This window comes from Nycticebus coucang, chromosome 20 (assembly GCF_027406575.1).
Source record: "Nycticebus coucang isolate mNycCou1 chromosome 20, mNycCou1.pri, whole genome shotgun sequence".
NCBI classification, from domain to species: domain Eukaryota; kingdom Metazoa; phylum Chordata; class Mammalia; order Primates; family Lorisidae; genus Nycticebus; species Nycticebus coucang.
Window position 1 is genome coordinate 42,733,715 of NC_069799.1, and position 21,360 is coordinate 42,755,074.

The window sequence follows — 21,360 nt, forward strand, 5'->3', positions numbered from 1 at the left end:
TTGCTTGGGGCCCGCGTGCCCTGGGCGGCGGTCTTTCTCCCTGCCCGCCGCTAGTTCTTCAGCCAAAATCTTTGACCAAGTCTTCTTGCCAACATTCCTAACTCTCCTGTGCCAGCTCTTTGCGCCAGGTAGGAATCAGGCTGTGCTTTGGCGGTGCATATGCAAACGCTAATTCCCAAGAGGTGTGTGACCTTTTCACCTTCCCCACGAACTCCTTGGCAGGTGGTCCGTGGGCATTTGGCCCCTCCCCAGGGCCCGGTCAGTGGCCGCGACCTGTTTGTTCCCTGAAATGTCCTTGTTCTTGGTGTCCCTACACGCCTCCTGCAGCAGTTCTCAGAAAGCCCTTGCGGACCACACTTGGGGCTAAGGACGCGCCGCCCTGGTCAGTGGGGTGGGCATGAGCTCCAGGACACGTGCACAATCGCAGGTTGTTGGGAGCGGCCAGTGCGAGCGCCCTGCACTCAGCATCCCCTCCCCCGCCATTCTTCCCCCTCCCGGGGGATGCACACAAACTGGGGCCACCCGACCCCTCATTTTCCATCCCCTCCCCAGCACCTGGGCCAGAGACAGAGCTGAGCGGGGTCGGGTGGAGGCTGCCCCCTAGCTTGGAAGGCGCTGCGCCTCCGGCTCCCTTCTGCCCCAGAAGAAAGGGCACCAAATCTCTGCGAACAATAATGCCCACGGTGCGCGCGTGGAGGGCACCCGGGCGCGACCCGCAGCCACGCGCCGTGGTGCTGGCCAGGGAGGTCATGTGGGGCTGCAGCCCAGCCTCGCCGGCCTGTGATTTACACGGCAGAGACACTGCTGCCCCTAGTCCGTCTGTGCCCTAGGTCTCCCACTCCAGTCCAGCTTTCTCCCCCTGGCCCTCCAGCCCCTGCCTGGGGCGTCCAGGGACGCCCAGCTGGTCCCTGTCACAGGTCTCGGGTTGGCACGGTGGGGAGTGGCAGAGGGTGATAACCACGCTTCTTGCCGCCACTGGGCACCGGCCCGCCGGGGATTTGAAGTGGCGAGAAGCAACCGCCACCTCCCGGGCGCTCCGCACTCAGCAGCGGTGGAGATCCTCGCCTCCCGGAGCTGCCTAGTTGTCCCCCCTGGGGCCCCATAGCCAGCAACCAGAGGTGGGCTAGCCAGACCCTGAGGCTGGCACAGACCCGAACGCTCTGTCCTCCAAGACGCACCCCACGCGCCCTGGGCGCAGACCTCCAGCGCCTTTCCTCGCGTGGAGATCCCAGCAGGGCCTCCGAGAGAGAGAGACAGACCGACGGACTGGGAAAGCTCTCGGAGGGAAACTTGTTCCTCCCTGTCTCGTGTCAGGCAATCACCAGCGAGCCTGTGCGCTGAGAGGGGAGGGAGGAAGCGAGGGAAGGGCTCCAGAGGGTGGGGGAGGCCGGAGGAGGTGGGGAGGCGGGGGTGCACTTGGTGAAACTCCTCTGCCTCGCGCTCATCTTTTCATTGCTCGCTCCATTCCTTCCCGCAGACACCCGGACCTCCCCTGGGCGCCAGCTCCTCGGCTCCAACGGGTCCAGAAACAAGCCGGATTTTTTTTTCTTCCTGGAAATTGGCTTTAGTGCGTGTTGCCCTCCCTCCCTCCTCCCTCTCCCCCTTCTTTCCTCCCCCCACCCTTTTTTGAGACATGGCCCGGGCAGTGGCTCCTGGAAGAAGAACAAGTGTGGGAAAAGGGAGAGGAAACCGGAGCTAAATGACAGGATGCAGGCGACTTGAGACACAAAAAGAGAAGCGTTTCTCTCGGATCAAGGCACTGCTTCCCTGCTTTCCTTTCTCCGAGGAGGACTGAGGATTTTACAGCTCTAGGCGGAGTTGGAGCGCTTGGGATTGTTTAGATTCCCCTTTCCTTGCTGTATTTCCTTTCCGCACGACCTCGTTCTCCCGCGTCTGCCTGGGGACCTGGCGAAGGGAGAATGGAGAGGGAGCTGCCGCTCCTCTGCGCCGCGCTGGCCCTCGCCCTCGCCCTAGCCGGCGCTTTTCGCAACGGTAAGTGACAGGCGGAGGCGCGGGTGACAGCGCTTAGCCCCGGGGCTCCGGCTGCCCGCGTCCTGCAGCGGCTCCACTTCCCGCCCCGACCGCCGGGGCTCGCGCGGAGCTGCCGGGGGAGCCCGGGAGTAACCCGACCTCCCCGGCGAAGGAAACTTTTATCTGGGAGAAGAAATAAGGAAATAAAATCAGTCGGCTTAGGGCAGGAGGCTTTTAGATCTTTGGGCCCCCTTCTGAACTTGGTAGTTTGGTTTGAGGGGCTTTTCCTGCCTCAGTTACGAGGCTGAGCTGCCTACCTTCCCAGATCAGCACACCAATTATCTTAATAATGTTTCCTCCCAAAGGCAATTAGGTAGGACTCCCTTTCAAAAATCTGATGGCTGTTGAAAGTTAATGAACACTTTACTGGGAGAACTTACTTCCTGGTTCAACTCGCAGCTCCCCTACACCGTTTCCACTGGTGGGTGACTGCAAGAGAGATAGCGGTTTGTGGCTGCTGTTCCGCCCTCCCCCGCCTTTGTAAATCGTCCCTGATCCATCTGGAGTATGAATGAAAGTTGCCTAGTGTCAATACAGGGACCCAGATATCTGAAAATCCCTAACCCAGTTGCAGCTTCCACTTAGCTTTTAAAACCACTCACTGTTAAGTAAATAAAAAACTGTTCTGGCACATAAACAGTACCATGTAACCTAAATAATGTGTTATAAAATGTGATCTGGTCTGTAGGCATGTTTAACTTCACGCTGTAAAGTAGATGGCCAGGGTATGCAATTAGCTTTACAGTAAGTCACCATCAATTGTTATTAACTAATGATCAAATATTTACTTTTGTCTGGCTTAGATTTCAATCAAAGTAATTAGGAGAAAAGAACATCCCCTACTTACTGTGGTAGATTGTTTTAATAAGAAACCACAAGTACAGGGGTTCATACCAACAGGAATTTAAATCACCTCTTTATGATGGAAGTTAATCTCTCTAATATGCTTCAAAGCTTTATGATTTAAGCAACAGATTTTTTTCCTCCCCAATAGCTACCAGGCAGTGTTCTCTAAAAGATACACTCAGCAGCAAAACATAGGAGAAAAAATCGTTGAATGTGGAGTTCAACTTATTAATGAACCCGAGTTGATGGCATCTTTCTGCTGTCTGGCAGGGAAGCAGAGCCCAGACACAGAACTGTGAATGCAGAGTTCAGTTTATTAATGAACCTGGGTTGGTGACATCTTTCTATACTCCGGCAGGGACTGGAATAGCATTCTCTTCCAACTGAAAGAGCTCAAGTGGTCAGACTTTAGAAATTGCAGTAACCCTCTGTCTTCCACAACTCCTGAGTTTAAATCCAGAGTAGGGGAGTTCACAGAATGGATTTGAAACCCGTACACGGGCTTTCAGACATTAGATTGTAAACTCCTCAGATACATATGATGTATTATATGCCCATATAATATACGCATATACACAGACATGCTATACACACACACACACACACACACACACATTTCTTCATTTCCTTAGTAGAAATCTGGGGAATGCTGAGAATCTGAGCTTTGGTTGATGATGTTAACGAGGTAAAGCCATGTTGCTATGCTTGAAGTGACCAGAGCCAGTAAATGCCTCTGTAACTAGGCAGACCTCTTAAAGTCATGTCCACCGCCTCCAAGTACCAGTGTCTGCTAAATTAATTCATTAACCTTATTTAGGACTAATGGTCCAGAGTCATTAGAAATTGCTCTTTCCTAATCAACTGTTAGAGAGATTTAACAGAGCCAGGGAGCCTAGCAGTTCACATTATCTTATTACACTGTCACTTTCTCAGAAGTCACAGATTAAAGAGCTCTGGTGTGGTACCAAGTCCACCTAAATGTCTTCTGAAGTGACTCTGTCAAGTGACTAGCCCCAGTGCTGTTTTATTTCACTCCTCTAACAGATGCCAGACACTGCCATGATGTTTGTCCAGAGCTGGAAGAGACTTAATGAGACCAGGTCACTTTCCAAGTTTTCTGTACATTTAAAATAAGGCATGAGTCTCAGTAGAATCACATTAACAGAGTCCAATATGATCATTAGCTAAGATTTTGAACTCTGGTTGCAATATCATTTCTTCTTGGCAAACCTTAAGCTTTTATAAGCCAGTGCAAAGGAAACAGTATAAAACTACCACTGGCCCAAGAAACAGTTAGAAAACATCTAAAAATTTGAAAAAAAAAAAAAAAACCCAATACAATCTATATGGTCTTCTTTTTAATTTATGGGAAATGATTTCTGTAATGCATGTAGCTTTATGCATTTTTGATGTACACTTCATCTTTCATTTCCATTTGACCTGGTTTTCCTGTAATAAAATTCTGTGGATTTATAAATTCGTGCTGAGAGCAAAGAATGCTATTCTCTTTCCACAGGGAATCTATTAGATGCAATATTAAAATCTATATATACCATTACTGAAAATTTGTGATTGATAGGCTTACATATTTCACTGCTTTCATACCTGTTCCTCTTACATAGTTTATGCACCAAATTTTTATTGCCCCAAATTAAGCATCAATAAATGTGGCAGCATTTCAGACTGGAGCTCTCCAGTATAAAATCCATCATAAAAAGTGACGATGAGAATCTATGCTGAACAATAAAGCAGCCAGAGACTGGTTTGTTTGGCTCTCAGTGACTCACTTCAGCCTTTTTTTAGAGGTGGGGGGACAGCTCAAAACTAGTTAGGTTATCTTTCTCAGAATGTGAGAATGGGCTCGCCCATATGTGATACCCAGATCTGTGTGGTGGGCTATTTTTCACCCAACATTTAGATCATTAGAATTAATGCCATGTGGCTGTTTACTTTTCTTTCTGCACTGTTGCTTTGATCTGATCTCTAAGCCTGAGCAACTCTACTTGCAGAAGTAAAGCAGAATTATTTCTGCTTCACCAAATATACTTTGTTCTCTGTTGATCTGGATCTCAAGAGCAGAGATAACTCAAAATCACTTAGATTTACGGGCAGATAAAACAAAGACAAAAAAAAAAGTTTGGCTTTAAGCCAATCAAAGACAATCCCCACTGATCAATGACATAGACCAGGCTTATCATCAAAAAGCAACACAAGGGGTCCAACAGCTTCTTTCTGTCACTTTCTACTTAGAACTTGCTACTTAATGTGATTACACTTCTTGGGGGATAATTAAGTCTAGCAGAAGCTCCCAAGGGACCATGTTAACATCAATTGAGGGATTTAATGTTTTTAATGCTAGAAGACCTTTTTCTTGGGAAGGAACTTTGGCGGGTGGGGGAAGAGTCATCTCAAATCTCAGCTGGCCTCCCTGAGCCAGCTTTCAAAGAAAGTTATTTTCTGGGGGGGGAGGGTAGTTTTTCTCTCAGTGCCACATGAGGGACTTGTGGGGACCTCTTGGAGTTTCCCTTAAAAAGTTGAGAAATGTTTAATCACCTGTAATTTATAGAGAGAGAGCTGGAAAACCTAACAGGTTGTCAGGGAAAGATCTACTAACATCTTTATTATTATTATTGCAGATAAATGTGGCGATACTATAAAGATTGAAAACCCCGGGTACCTTACGTCTCCTGGTTATCCTCATTCTTATCACCCAAGTGAAAAATGTGAGTGGCTGATTCGGGCTCCGGATCCATCCCAGAGAATTATGATCAACTTCAACCCTCACTTTGATTTGGAGGACAGAGACTGCAAGTAAGTGGGAATGTATCTGAACAGGGCACCACAGCACCATCTAGTGGTCACGCCTGTCTATGGGGGAAAGGCGTGTGTTCAATGTGGATTATAAATGGATCCAGGAGGGATTCCAATCTCTGCCAGATCATATGTCAATGGTATGGAAATTAAATTACATTAAGTGATTTCTGAGTTCCCCCAAACCAGGAAGATTATATTTAAATGTATAACCTCTCATACTCTTTCCTGTTAACACTTTTGGGTTTGGAACTCTTTTTTTTTGTTAAGACATTCATATAGTATGTATGTTTCTTTCTTCTTTCTTAGAAAGGGGAAGACCCTAGAAATGAAAATTCTCACTTGCATTTGTATTAAATAAACAGGAGAATCACCTAAGCCCAGGAGTTGGAGGTTGCTGTGAGCTGTGTGACGCCACGGCACTCTACCGAGGGCAATAAAGTGAAACTCTGTCTCTAAAAAAAAATAAATAAATAAAACAAAAAAATAAAATAAAATAAACAGAGTCACTAACATGCATTCCATGCCCAGATAGTGAAATTGGATATTTTGAACCAAATCTGTGCTACATTTTCTGTTTTAAGAACTGTATTCATCACAGAGACTTTGACAGGGTAAAAGCAAATTATCATTGAATAAAAACAAGCCTTGTTGGGCAAGTCAGATGAGAGGGTTTTTTACGGTAGAATACTGATTAAAAGACTTTTATGAAAGATGGTAGAAAAGAATTGTTACGGCACAATGAATACATTGGGAACTCAAATATAAATCAGTGTTTCATCTATCTGCTTTCGTATTGCTATCTCCTTCTATTGTTAAGTTATTAAGCATCAATTTATGCCAGATTCATTATTATGAAGCAGTTATAGAGATGGCCTAAATTACATTTCCTTGCTTTATTTGAAAGAAATGGTGTTTGGAAAGTATATTTTCACATTGCATGTTGCAGTGAAACTGAATATCGATCTTCGATTAAATTTATATATACAAATAGTTTTATAAAAGGCAAATAACATATTTAAATCTATTTTTGATGGTTTCTTAGGGATGGATATTTTCCCCAAGTTTTAAAATGAGTCAGTTTAATATAACTGCATACAATTATCTGTAGGCTACCACTTCCGTGGGACCTAAACATTATTTTGCAAGTATATTTATAATTGAAGATAGTCTATTTGTGCACACTTATTTCTTTTAGGGAAGTGCTCAACAACCTGTTGAAATTGGTGCAGTAGACTAGCTTTTCATTGTCAGGGAAATGAGGTCATCTGGTTAATTCAACATTTTGGTGCCTAGAGAATTAGCATAAATTCATAGACTGATAATCAGTTGCCTAATAATCAGCATATATTACAATGCAATAAAATTATGCCAGTTCCAGTTTAATCTTTGCTCTGTGATTCAGGAATGTGTTTTAGGGCATTGACTTTTAATCTTGTGTGAAGGTTTCCATTAAAGTGTCCCCGTGACTGCTAGGAAACAGGGAGTTCATTGTGGGCTTTCCTTTCTTTTTCTCCTTCCTTTTCCTCTTCCTCTCCTGCTCCTCCTCCTCCTCCTTACTAACATTCTTTATGGTGGTTTTTATAGTGTCAGTCACTGTTCTAGACCATCTGGAGACTTGTTTTCTATTTGATTTAATTTAATTATTATCACTGCCTTTTGACAATGCTAAAATTGCTATAGGAGATATTTTTAAGAAACTCTGGCAAAACATACTCAAGCAGTCACATTATTCCGAAAAATAAAGTGCAATTAGAATTCCATAAACTCATGTTTACTGATTCCTGATCTGGAAATTGTAGCTATGTATATGTTTAATGTAATAGTTAAAGAATTCAGAATAGTCACGAGTTACTAGCAATGGTGTACTGGTAAATGTTCAACAACTGACTGGGGAGCTGGTGGTGGGCCAAGTCCTGATTTGTAGTATTTGCTAATTTCCATGGTGTAAATATCACCGCCATGGCCAAGTTCCAACTACTCATGTGATGTCACTATGCACAAACTTGCAAAGAGATGTGCAGGATTGGTTCTTAGGAGCTGGTGCAAGGCAGCTCTGGTGTGCAGCTGGAACAGAAGTTTAAGAAGGGCAGCCAGTTGAACCAGTTATATGTGTAAAGTGCTTACAACACTGTCTGGTGCACTATAAACCTTAAATAATTATTTGTGACGTTAGGATTGGTGAAATGATAGGAGCACCTCTTTAGCTGGTTTCCTTCTTTAAAGATAGGATAGAAGATGTTTCTAATTTATAGGAAGTGACAATTTTAGTGGTATTACCAAGGTATTCAGGAAACTGACATGGCCAAGAAGATTGTTTCTATAATAATCTTAATGATGTCAAGGTGTTTGTTTGTTAAATGCTATAGACTCTATAGTCTAGAGTAAGGTGATCTCTCAAATGTCTTACCTGAGACTTTGCTCTCTGTGAAGGAGACTTCTCCTGGCCAGCATTGCAAGGCTGGTATGTTTAGCTTGACAAAGTCAGTGGAGGTTAGAAAATGGGAAATGTCTTTGTGCCACGTTTTGAAGTGCTGTTATCTGATCTTTTTATCAATGAAAAATTCCAGAAAGATGTAAGATCTACTTAGGACACTGCCTTTGCTATCTTTCCAGGCTGATCCATCCGACTCCTGGTCATTACAAAGGTTGCAGTTGTTATTCTACAAGGGTAGCACAATAATTACCTGTTTTTGTAAAGATAATGAGAAGAATCCACACTTTAAAATTTATGAGTGATTTGAATTCCCTAGGAAAAAAATGGAAAATACTAGACCATCTTTGAAGATCAAATTCATAGACGCAAAGTTTGTATTAGATAACTAAAAACATAGTTTTGTTTTCGGGGTTTTTTTTTTTTTTGTAATTTTTGTAGGCTATTTACAAAAGTAGATTTTAGGTGACGAAAAGCTAGGCATGGTAAACTACATTCAGAGAGCTGATAAGCACTTCATTGTCACTCCTATTAAGAACAAACTTTTCATTTTATTTGAGATATTTAATATTTTTTCTGTTCTATCTACATTATCTGTCTATTGGCAGTAAAAAATATGTGCTGTAGTGATGTTGTAAGATTACCAGTAGGAAAAAAATGAAAGCGCAGATGTGAAATCCCTTTGAAAAGTTAAAAGTGTTCCTCCAAATAAGTTATCATTATTGTGATACTTTTAACAACGTAGTGATTGTTAGAACATTTAGAAATATGAAACTAAACATGTGTCAAACTGAATATATTGATCCAGTAATGGGATGATTCACACATAATACACTCTTCATTCTCTCTTGAAATTGTTAGTATTTGTACCGTCAACATTCACCATTTTCTGGAAATCAATGCCATAGAACATTTGCTTATTGAGAAACATCCTTGGGACCCAAGTAAGCAATTTTCTTTTGGAGGATGAAGGGATGGATAAGTAATTTCATGGACCAGCCAAATAGTTGTGGTAGGAAGAATTTTTTTTTATTTAGATTTTTATTGTTTTATTTATAATTGGGTAAAAAAATCATTTAGTAATCTTAATGCAGTATACAACTTTTCATGTGAATAGCACTAAGATTGACACAGTTCCTAAGTAAACTATAGATCAAACTTTACAAAACTGATGTTAAGTTTTTACAGTAGCTGTCAAGGAGGGATACTTCCTTAGAGAAAATATATGTAAGAGTTGTCCCCTGTAGTTTTAAAATGCAACAATCTGTGTTTATGGTACACTTGAAGCACGTTTCATTACATACATGCATCAAAACCATAATACTAAAACCCCTGAACTCTTTTATTGAAAAAGGTGTGGTATAAATCAATCAATCGATAGAACTGTTGACTAGGGTCTGTGGGGCTAACATAAGGCTGAGTTTCTAGCTGGCTGTGCCCATGACTTTATTGTTATGTTGATGTAAGAGAGGACTCCAGAGAATGTTCTGAGAGAAAGTGTTGAAGGAAGGGAAAGAAGGATGATTTCTCCTTTTGGCACCGGGAGAATCCTGCACCCCTGTGAAGGATCAAGGCACAGTTACAAGTCAAAAAGAAGGTAACAAAGTGACTGGCTGAGGGTTCCCCAAAAGAAATGTTCATTGTACATTGTAAATGGTGTCTGGTCTTGACATTGAACTAGTTGGATCTCACACTACTGAACTTTTCTTCAGTGGTAAGGCAGACATCTTGGATCTCATAAAACTTTATACCTGTGTAATAAACAAGAATGTCATTGATATGGTAGTTAGAATTTATGAAACTTTTCCAGTTTCCCAGCAATGCAAACTATCAGCATGATAATTTATAATGGTTTGTGACAAATACCACTGAGCAAAGAGGTGTGTGGTTACATTCAGATCGGATGTCTTCATCTGGGGAGCAATAAATGTTTCACAGACGTTGGGTTAAAAACATTAAGAAAATGAATGTGAAGCTCCAGAAAAGAGTCTGAAAAGGTTGTAGTGTTGTGGAGAGAAAGCCCAGTAGTGGTTTTCTTACTGACAAGATCCTGACTGCAATCCCGATTTGACAGGGCTGTTTCATATCGTAGCATAGATGCTTTTCTCTCTGTAATTTAGATTTGCAATGTCTTCTTTCTGTAACCAACAAGAGGTGTGTTTTTCCAAATTCAGTGCATTGAAAGGATATTTCACTTCTGTAACTTCCTATGAGGTTTGATCACAGTGAAATCATAATTAAATATAGATAAGGGTCAAGTTTGGGGATTTGGTAGGAATAAATCACACATCATTTCTCTAATGCTACTTTTAATGTTATCTAAGTTACTACAAACTTTGAGCCATTGCCATTCTCATTTATTCTCATAGACCATGAACTCGATGAATGAAAATGAATCTGTCTTTAGTTTCTCAAAGCCGATTATTCCTACAGATTTAATTATACAATGGTCATTATTGACAATTTTTAGAATGTAAATTCCATTTTTTGATTTCTCTGAGTAATGTTTTCTGTTTGGATTCTTTCTTTTCTTATGTTGCTTAGCCCGGCATGACCCATTTTTTTTTTTTTTTTTTTGGCATTAATTATTTTTAAATGTTACATTTAAATACTCTTTATCTCACTTACTAAGACTTTTGGCTTTTTGTGTATGGGGTAAGTGTCTCCCTCTAGTCTCGTGTCTAAAAGTGTCACTTAAGCCAAAACAAAGACCTGGTTTTATGGAAATCAGTGGATATTTAAGCCAAAGTACTTCTCCATTTTCTGTATGAAATACAGAAGTATTCATACTTTTAGTTAAATTATAACAAGTGTTTAGAAAACTATACAACCTAAGTGCAAAATTTGACAAAATTTTGCAAGGTGAACACGTCCACATAACCAGTCCAGAACACAAGACACTTCCAGCTTCCTAGAAGTCCTTTGATGTCCACTTTTGGTCATTAACTTTTACCCTAAAGGGTCCAATTATGTTGTCCCAACATGTATGACTCCATTTTCATAAATTTAAAAATCAGACAAAACTAAACTATAATCTTAGAAGTCTGTAAGTACTATCCTTTGGATGTAGACAGTCTTTGGAGAAGAGATAGAAAAACATGTACTATACCCCTTTCTAATCAAAAAGAAAAGTGCTACTGATGCATTTTGTAATTTTTTTCTTCCCCAGTGGCTGCTGAAGAAGTATCTTGCCTCTGTTTTCCACATTGTAGTTATATTAAAGTGGACACAAAGTTTTCAATCTGGGGTCTGCTTTAATATGCTGGGAAAATTCATAAAAAGCCTCCTTCGCTTTACTTTTCTTCATCTCTTCGTTTCTGGTTTTGACCTTGGATGATTTCCCAATGTGAACAATGTGGAAAGCGCCACCACCAAGCTCAACTCCATTAAAAGCCTACTGGGTGGATGAGAATGACCCCTTGTCAGAGCAATTGCTGGCCAGCGTTGTTGCTGCCACCAGCAGCATCCTGGGTTACTACTCAGGCAGATAATTATCTACTTTCTTTTTTTTATTATTTTTTTCCCCATTAGCACTGATTGAATTTGAACAGAACCTCATGTGTTTAATAAAATTAATTTTCCCTATTATTGTTTAGTATAAACAATCACATTGGATCCTAATGAATTTTGAGTATTACAAAGTTGTTTCGTGTTAGACATTTCTACAACTTGAAAGAAGCAACCTTTCTGAGCTAAAGGAGAAGGTTAGCTGAAATCTTATCAAATTGAATCAACATGTGCTTGGCATTTCCAACCAGATTTCACTTTGGGGAGCTGGCATTGAAGAATTGATCCAAGAGAGACATATGCCTTCAGCGGCAGCCACACACTCTTCCCCTTTCTTTCCAGCATAAAACTTGATACTTACATGCATGCTCACACGCTTTTAGCAGAAGCACACACACAAACACATATGTGCGTGTAAAGAAGCCTAAAAAATAAACTTAACTAATTGCAGTGGTAGTATTCATCAAGGCTGATAATTAAGCTGAGAGAACAAGAGACAAAATTAGTGTTCGGATCAGGTTCCAAATGTCTGTTAATTGGGTGTTTGTAATCAATCTTGATTGTAAGAGTCAGACTTGGCAGTACGTAGCACCTCTAAAGAGACTTTCTCCTGCTCTGCTGGGGTTGATCGGCCTGTGTCTGGTATCTAGGTCAGTCAGGACTGTCTTCTGGTTGCAACAATTCAGAGTCTTAGCAGACAGCCTAGATAGGGAAGTGCTTTCATTCAGAACTGTACCAGATTCTGCAGAGAACCAGAGGCAAAAAAACAAACAAACAAACCCATCTTTTGGTTTCTGTCCACGCAATTCCTTGTTCAAGTTCAAGTTCAAGTTCACCAAGGAGACCTTTTTGCCTTACAACATGGTTTTCCTCCTCTTCACACGGGGCTGTATTACTGGATCCTGTTTGGTCAACATTTCTTTTCTTCTTGTGATTTTTTTTTTAATGTTATATTAAAATACCCTTTATCTCTACTGAGAATTTTAGCATTTTGTATCCCAGGCAAGTGCCTCACTCTAGTCTTGTGTTTTAGAGCATCATTTAGGGGGTCCGACAATGAAGTCCATGAACTCGTTGCTGTGTATCACTAGGGTCACCTTTGAAGTACTCCCCATGGCCATCTGGCGAGTACAGTGATATTTAGCAGTGAGGTATATAGCACCTTTTCTAGGATGAGCTGGCAGACTTAATTGTCCAACCTTGTAGAATGAAACAAAGTACTTGCTTTATGGAAAACAGTGGGTTATTTTAATTTAGATAATCATAGAGCATTTGGAAAAGACTGATTGCTGCTAGTTATTATTCCATCCTTAGTGTGTGCCCCCCATGGGGCTAAACCCACCATGCACATGATACCACTCGATCTTCTGCCATCCCATTTTACAGATGACAGTCTTGAGGATTGGAAAAGTCAAATGAACAGAGCCCATATACTCAGCGGCTACTCCAAATATCTTTCCCTCTTTGTGATTGTAGGCACACTTGGGATGCACCTTTTGTTTCGGGGGGATGTTTATTTGTTTGTTTGTTTTTGAGACCGAGTCTCACTGTGTGGCCCTGGGTAGAGTATTGTGGCTTCATAGCTCACAGCAACCTCAAACTCTTGGGCTCAAGCGATTTTGTTGCCTCAGCATTCTGGGACTACAGGTTGCCCACTACAATGTCCAGCAATTTTTAGTAGAGATGAGATCTTCATCTTGCTCAGGCTGGTCTTGAACTCCTGAGCTCAAGTGATCCATCCACCTCAGCCTCAGAGTGCTGGGATTACAGGTGTGAGCCGCCCTACCCAGCCTGGATGTGCCTTTTGAATGAGAAAACTCTTATGACATGTTGACAGTTTACTTTTTATCCCAGCCCCTATTTTCTTCTATGAACTTCCTCACACAAAAGCTAAAACATAAAAGAATTAATTCTGGGGAAAAACCTAATCGAACTCAGAGTTTAGATGAAGTAACCATTTGTGAAAACTATTCACAGGAACTTCTAACCAATTGGCCATCTTCCAGTCTATGAAAACGTGCCTTAATTTAGGGATGGAAATCGGTGGGGGAGGGGGGCACATCAAATATCTCAATTCTAGTCCCTTTGGTTGATGGAATTTGAAAGCACAAAGTGTGTATAAATGCGATATTTGTTCGGTGCTTGACACCCAGGCAGCACATGGGTTTAATTTATATAATTGCATAAAAGGGCATAGAGATGCATCCAGCCATCTGAGCCACTGTGTCTCAGGCCTGGTAGTAAAAAGCCTGTATTTCCTTCCAAGGGCTGCTCCTTTACTTAATCTTAGGCAACAACAAGACAGCGAGAATAGCACTCGCTGCTCCCTCATTCATAAAATTTCAGTACCTGTATTTGCCACAGCAACTCTGCAAGGGTTAAAGGGAGAATGTCTGCTCAGGCACTGGGTTCCTAGTAGAAAAACAAGAGTGTTTTTTGAGAAGACACAGATGCTCCTGAGTATTTTGTTTTTATCTGGGCAGATACTTTGTACAAGTAGCCTTCAGGTTGGAGGTGGCTGCTTGTTGCTTCTGTGATAACCTGGCTTGTCACAGAGAGAGCTTCCAGTCCAGTGGTGAGGAGCTGAAAGAGAATGTAACTGCCACTTAATTCAAGTTCTTAAATTTCTTTACAACAACCAGAGATGGCAAAGGCCATTCAGTAGAATCACGATCCCAAGTCCTTGTCCAACTCTCCAACCATAAGAGGGTACGATTCGGGTCACTGTGACATAGGACATAAGCAACCCAGGAAATGGCTAAGGAAAACATTAAGATGGGGTCAAACATCTTAATCTTATGTAGATAATTTCCCACAATTCAAAGGCACTAAATTCTTACATCTAAAGAAAAAGTAACACACTCTTGACTCAAAGATTTAAAAAGAGGACACGAGGCTCCACACCCTCAGTAGTACCAAGGCTGACTTGGTTCTGTAAGGAATCATGTTGTTTTTAGATGTAGCAACCCTGGCTAAGTAAGATCACTATTTGACTTTTTTTTTCTTTCTCAGTTCATATCTGTTTATTTTCAAATAAATTGAGAAAGTAAGTTATTTGTTAACACATTTGGTCGCAGAAAAGATGATTAAGATAAATTAAAATTTGGGTTTTTAGATTAAATCCAAATTTAAAAGATTAAATCCAATTCAAAGAGATGGCAGCCAAGCTGGGCATGGTGGCTGATGCCTGTAATCCTAACACTCTGGGAGGCCCAGGTGGAAAGATTGCTTGAGCTCAGGAGTTCAAGACCAGCCTGAGCAAGAGTGAGACCCTATCTCTAAAACTAGCCGGGTGTTGTGGTGGGCGTCTGTAGTCTCAGCTACTCGGGAGGCTGAGGCAAGAGCATTGCTTGAGCCCAGGAGTTTGAGGTTGCTGTGAGTTATGATGTCATGGGGTGACAAAGTAAGACTCTGTCTCAAAAAAAAAGGCAGCCAGTAAAAATGACAAGTCCTGATTAATTTGATGGTCTGACCCTAGAGCACTCTAGAGGCCTCCCCACTATCTGTTTCTGTATGGTCTTTGTTCTAAGTCTCTCCATTGGGTCATGGCCTCGGTGAAGGCAGAAAGCACATCTTACTTACATTTCTATGCTCCAGAATCCTGCAGTGTGCTTTACACATATAGGCATTAGTTTAATTAAACAGCTGTAACTTTCATTGCAATTGAAATCGGGTCTATGTTGCATTGAGGTGAAAAACACAATGTTTCCCTGAGCAGAGTCATGGTTCCCACTACATAGTATGGGACGAGCCCAGCAAAATTGAGTGAAGACAGAGGGAAAGGGGAAATTTTGATAACTACTCAAGTGGTTGGTCTGCCCTAATGATGACCTTTTGGAAAGGACTTAGGGTGTTCACTCCCCAGACATTGAGGTTGGTGGGTGGATGTATTTCTCCACTCAGGGAGTCTAGCCACATCCATTCCTCCATCTCTAGCTTGGTCAGAAGCATCTAAATTTAAATTTTGGAGCCTTCAATTACCAGAAGGACAGGTAGAAGCCACAGAGGGGTTGTGCAGGGACAGGGCAGCACGGAGCAGGTGTTTCTTTGCACATGTTCAGCGTGTTCTCTTTTCCATTGTTACACTGTGGGACCAGGTTGCAAAGCTTAACCGTGATGTTTGGAATACTATTTCTGCCCTGGCTCTGTGGGTGCCCCTTATATCACCACATCTGTGCCAGCAGCTTCTTCACTGCCCATAATTTTATTTTTCAATGAGTGATGACCCCAGGCTAAGGGAAGGGGGAGAGGGTTTTGTTTAGCACTTTAGCACTTGATTGGAATTTTTTCTTTTTTCCCCAGGAAAATGTTTTGCATTCTCCTTCCCCTTTATCCCAATACCAATTTCTTTGTCCATGGCTGGGGAGACTACTGAGTAATGATTAGAATAGACAGTCCTTTAAGCCTGTGTGGCTCCCCAACCTCCAGACCACGTGCTAGTACCAGTCCATGGCCTGTTAGGAGCTGGGCTGCACCATAGGAGGTGAGTGGTGGGGAAATAGCAAGGGAGCAAAGCTTCATCTGTATTTACAGCCACTCCCCATCACTCGCATCACCACCTGAGCTCCTCCTCCTGCCAGATAGGAGGCAATATTAGATTCTCATAGGAGTATGAGAATACTCCTACTGTAAACTGTGCATGTGAGGGATCTAGATTGTGTGCTCCTTATGAGAATCTAACGCCTGATGATTTGAGGTGGAGCTGAGGACATAAGCAACACACTTTGGGTGTTACCGTCTCCCATTATCCCCTGATGGGACCATCTAGTTGCAGGAAAACAAGCTGAAGGCTCCCACTGATCCTACATATGGTGAGTTATGTAATTATTTCATTATATATTACAATGTGATAATAATAGAAATAAAGTGCACAATATATGCAATGTACTTGAATCATCCCAAACCATCCCCCCCACCCCACCGCAGTCCAGGGAAAAATTGTCTTCCATGAAACTGGTCTCTGGTACCAAAAAAGGTCGGGGACCACTGCTTTAAGGCACATCTTAATCTCCCTCTTCTGTTGTTACACCATCATACCTGACGTGTGTTAGTTCATTAATGCAGGCTGGGGATTTCTGGTTGTCAGGGGATTATGTTGGCAGCTCCCTGTGAAAAAGGATTCTGGAGACAATTAGGGATGTGGGTTATAATTATACCTCTGCCATTCGTTCCCATCTGTGAGACAGGAGCCAGGTCATATGGGCTTGGTCCCCATATGTTAATGGCTGGAGGATGGCACTGCTAATTCTGGTGTCTTTGACAAGGTCAGTCCGTGCATCTCAAGAAGATGTGACCATGACCAGGGTCGGATTGACTAACACTGTACCTACTCACAGCTTTCATTCCATACCAAATACTCTCTCCTTCCTCTGCCTCTCTCAATAACACAGTGTTGATGAGATAATGTATGTGGAAGTATCTTAAGAATACAAGAGAAGTATGTTAAATAAAACCTAGGTATTACTATAACAGGAAGGGCATCCGGAGGTATCATTCCTTAAATAAGTTCAGACTGTAAACAAAAACATCCGCATCCTTAGGAGGAGACACCTATAAATATTTCAAAAGCACTACGCATAGCCACGCAATAGAGATCGTATCTGTGCTCAGCATGGAGTCAGCCAGCAAGAATTTCTGACTGTTCTTATAACAAATTGGTTACCTGTGTCATCATCATGGTCTTCTAAAAATCTAGATGGATGGAGTTTCTGTGAAATCTCATCAAAGTTGCTATCAGCGTAACAAACTTGATGATGACAATAGTATTAATGGCTTTAAAAAAATTATTATTTTCCTGTGTATGCCTGAGAACTTGTAAATAGAGTCAGTCTATTCAGACTGTAAACAAGCACATGGTTAAATAGCAAGGTGGGGCCAATAGCTTTGTGTTTATTCCACGTGGATGCTGGTCCTTCCCAATCACTTCAACCCAACAGTATCAATATGTTCATTTCTAAGAAACAGGAAACTACATGGATTTTACATCATAAATACATAGGGAAAGGCAGCTGGGAAAAAATAAATGTTTTTAAACTGGTGGTCTGCCCCATTACCTCTGGTTCTAGTAGCCCCAGGTCCTTTAACTTTGATATCTCCTTCCCTCCTTTCTGGTTATGACAGATTTTCCAGTAGTGGTGGTAAGGGGCCATGGGGTTGAGCACCAACGCCAAGAAAGTTGTTTGCAGGAAAGAACTTGGAATTGTGCCAGAGAAGGGATCACTATTTTAACCTTTTGTTCTCACTTTGCCCTCACGAATGGCAAGTACCCTTAGCTCTTTTTCATTTGAAATGGCTATAGGTGTGGCTGGGAGACCCATCCAGCAGAAGGGATTTGCTTTCCTATTGGCGTAACTGTTGTGGTCTTCACCTTTCATGGTGTGACTGTTCTGGTCTTCACTCTCCTTGGACCTTATTACCCTACAAACAAATATTTCATCTCTCTCCTCTCTTGCTTACAACTCAGAAAGGTGCTGAAAGTGGTAACTCCAATCCAGAATTTCAGTTTCTCTCTTGATCTTCTTCAGCATCATTTCTGTCCTCCCCACTTGACTGAAACCATTTGCTCAAATGATAAACCCCAATGACTCTTCCACTGCTCCAAAGCGTTGGCCCATTTTATGGCTCTAATTTCTTAAACCTTCGTGTAACATGTGGTTACACGTGATGGGCCACTCCCTCCTGCTGGTGGCTTTTTTCCTTTTCTAGTTGACATCATCTCTTGTGTCCTCTTGGTTTTCTCCCCACTTCTCTTTATTACTTCTCTTTCTCTTCCAACCCTGAAATACAGGCATTGGCCAAGGTTTTGCCTCTGCCCCAAATCTCTAGTCCCTGAACAACATTTTTTTTTTTTAAGGCAGAGTCTCACTATGTCACCCTCTGTAGAGCGCCATTGCATCACAGCTCACAGCAACCTCAAACTCTTGAGTTTAAGTGATTCTCTTGCCTCAGCCTCTAAGTAGCTGGGACTACAGGCGCCCGCCACAACACCTGGCTATTTTTTTGTTGTAGTTGTCATTGTTGTTTAGGAGGCCCGGGCCGGCTTCAAACCTGCCAGTGCTGGTGTATATGACTGGTGCCCTAACTGCTGAGCTATGGGTGCAGAGCCCCTCGACAACATTTGTGATCCAGCTACTAATACCCAGCTCTCCCGAGAACTGATCTAAGCCTTGGACTCAAACTTCCAGGCTCTTTCTGGGTGATGTTGTCACCTGGATAGCTGACTATTTCCACAAATTACAAATCAAACTTCACACCTTTCCATGCAGTTGACATCTCTTCCTTTTTTTCTCTCTCTCTCTTTGATTTCTTCATTTCCTGTTTATCTTAATTTGAAACTCTGGAACATATCTTGATTTCTCTTTGCCCTCCAAACTCTAGTTGGTTTAGAGGCTTCTAAGTGACGTGGCTCTGATGTCTCCCATACCTTCTGCTGCTTCTTTCTACTGCCAACACCCAAATGCTAACACTTTTTAACCACTCTGGCACTATTGCATTAGCTTGCCAAAGGGGCTTTCCGCCATTTTGCCCTCTACTTAGAAGCTTTGAGAGTTTCCCATTCTTCCTCACATCTGTGCTTCTTAAACTTCCCCCAGTGGAGCTCCCGCCTGTCTCTCTAGCCTTGTCTCCTGTTCTCTTATGCATTCTCACCAAGGTGGTCACCTTGTAGTTCTTCAAACTCACTCCAGCTTCCCCCACGCCTGCGCGTAGGGGCTCCCTGCTAAGACGATGCCCATCAGGCTCAGCGCCAGTAGCACAGTGGTTACCGTGCCAGCCACATACACCGAAGTGGGAAGGTTCAAACCTGGCCCTGGCCAGATAACCAACAATGACAACTGCAACAAAAAATAGCCAGGTGTTGCGGTAGGTGCCTGTAGTCCCAGCTACTTGGGAGGCTGAGGCAAGAGGATCACTTAAGCCCAAGAGTTTGAGGTTGCTGTAAGCTGTGACACCATGGCACTCTACAGAGGGCGACATTATGAGACTGTCTCAAAAAAAAAAAAAGATGATACCCATCATCCCAGTTCGATCTGCAATGATGCTTCCTTCATAGGGCAATTTTAGATAAACAGCTACCAGTTAAATGTGGTCTCTCTTTCCCTGTCCTGTGACACCCCCTAGGACATGTTTATGTACAATCCGTGTTCCTTATAATATTACATATTGTACCCTAATCATTAACATTCTTCTACTGTTCACCCAACTAGAACATACCATATTCACAAACAGACTGCATAGTGGTTTGCCTATAATAGGTGCTCGATTGATCCTTGCTGAATTAAACTGACTGATAGGCATCAGACCAGTCTTGTACAGTGTGCTTATCTAGCACAGGAAGACAAAGTCTTCTCTCTTTGGGCAAAGCTTTGACTTAACTGGATTGTAAAATGCTTAGTAATTCTTCTTATTTGCGTGGTCAACTCTTCATTTTCTTGGGTAGCAAAATCAGCTTTATGTTTTTCCTCTAAAAAACCTCTACATTTGAGTAACTTTAGCTAAATCTCAAATATATATAATATATATTATATATATATAATATATATATATATATGTATTATATGCCAAAGTAGTACTTGACTGAAAGCTTTCCTCTCTGTCTCACCATCATCTTCATAATCTGTTTTGGAGTTAGAGGCATAAAATGTATTAACATTGTAGGCGTATGTCCTGATTGCTGAGTGTTCTCTGACATCCCCAGAACTCTTAGGACCTTGTGTCACAATTCTGTAAACTTGGTCTATTGTATATGCACATCTGGGCTCACATCCAAAACACCTTTACATAAATTAAACACAAATCATTTAAAGCCTGCTTCCCTTCCAGCTGGCAACACCAGTAAATGCACATGTTAACTTCACAGCGGGGCTTGCTGGGGAAGACACACAAAGAGAACTTCTCCCTTAGAGAAGTTAACAGTGAGATGCATTTCTTGCAGGATGGTGTAAACATGCTAATCTATAGTGGAAAAATAATAAGTCCCAGAAGCTCCCTAGAGAAGTGGTAGCTGGAGCTATCCAGGCATGCTTGGGGAGAGCGATTTCAGAAGTGGGCATCCAGGGGTTTCTGCTGCTCCCCGGGCTCACACCTCTTCTACTTACCAGTGTCCTTGGCTTTTCTTAAGGTCACATGGCACAAAGGGCTGATGCCAGTCCAAGAGAAAAAGGCAAGGGAGTAACAGGTGCATGGTGATACCTACAGCATCAAGTAAGCCTGGCCACCTTGAACTCCCCTCATCTTACACTTATTTTTCTGGGATGTTCCCAAATGTTTCTGTTACTTATGTATTCTAGAAACACATGAAGAGCACACCCTCATTCCCACATTCTTAGTTTGTCTGCACCCACAGAGCAGAACAACTTAGATGATAAAGTCTTGAGCTTTATGATAAAGTCATTCCGGGAGGATGAAGGATTAGCTGTAGCAGAGGAAGGAGCACTACCTGATGGCCCCCCAGCTCAGTCTCAGTTGGGCTGTCCTTTGTGGACCACGCTGGTGGTTCTCGTGAGAAACTTACTTAATGAACAATGTCACTTCTTGTGTGATGCCCCTGGGTGTGTGTTGTGATCCCGAGTTCCAGAAGTCACTTGGCCTCTAAATAGTTGTAGACTCAAGTGTTGAATGTTTCTGGGCCTCTGTTTCCTTGCCTAGAATGATTCGAGTGGGTTCTTCTCTTTAAGTCTGTTTTATTTTTGGTTCTAGTATAACAGAATTCCATTTCTGCAAGGGAATCTTCC

General features: G+C 42.3%; 1 protein-coding gene across 5 annotated transcripts in view; it reads left to right on the top strand.

Moving 5' to 3' along the window:
* Nucleotides 1–678: 678 nt before the first annotated feature.
* Nucleotides 679–21,360, top strand: part of NRP1 (neuropilin 1) — a 161,101-nt gene continuing 140,419 nt past the window's right edge. Inside the window, exons 1-3 of one of the 5 annotated variants that reach the window (XM_053572335.1) lie at nucleotides 680–1,118; nucleotides 1,478–1,992; nucleotides 5,514–5,688. In XM_053572335.1, coding sequence (XP_053428310.1) covers nucleotides 1,920–1,992; nucleotides 5,514–5,688 — 248 coding nt within the window. In that variant the 5' untranslated portion in view covers nucleotides 680–1,118; nucleotides 1,478–1,919. Of the gene's footprint in view, nucleotides 1,993–5,513; nucleotides 5,689–21,360 lie in introns of all 5 variants that reach the window. The other 4 variants (XM_053572337.1, XM_053572334.1, XM_053572338.1 and 1 more) reach the window with 4 other exon arrangements.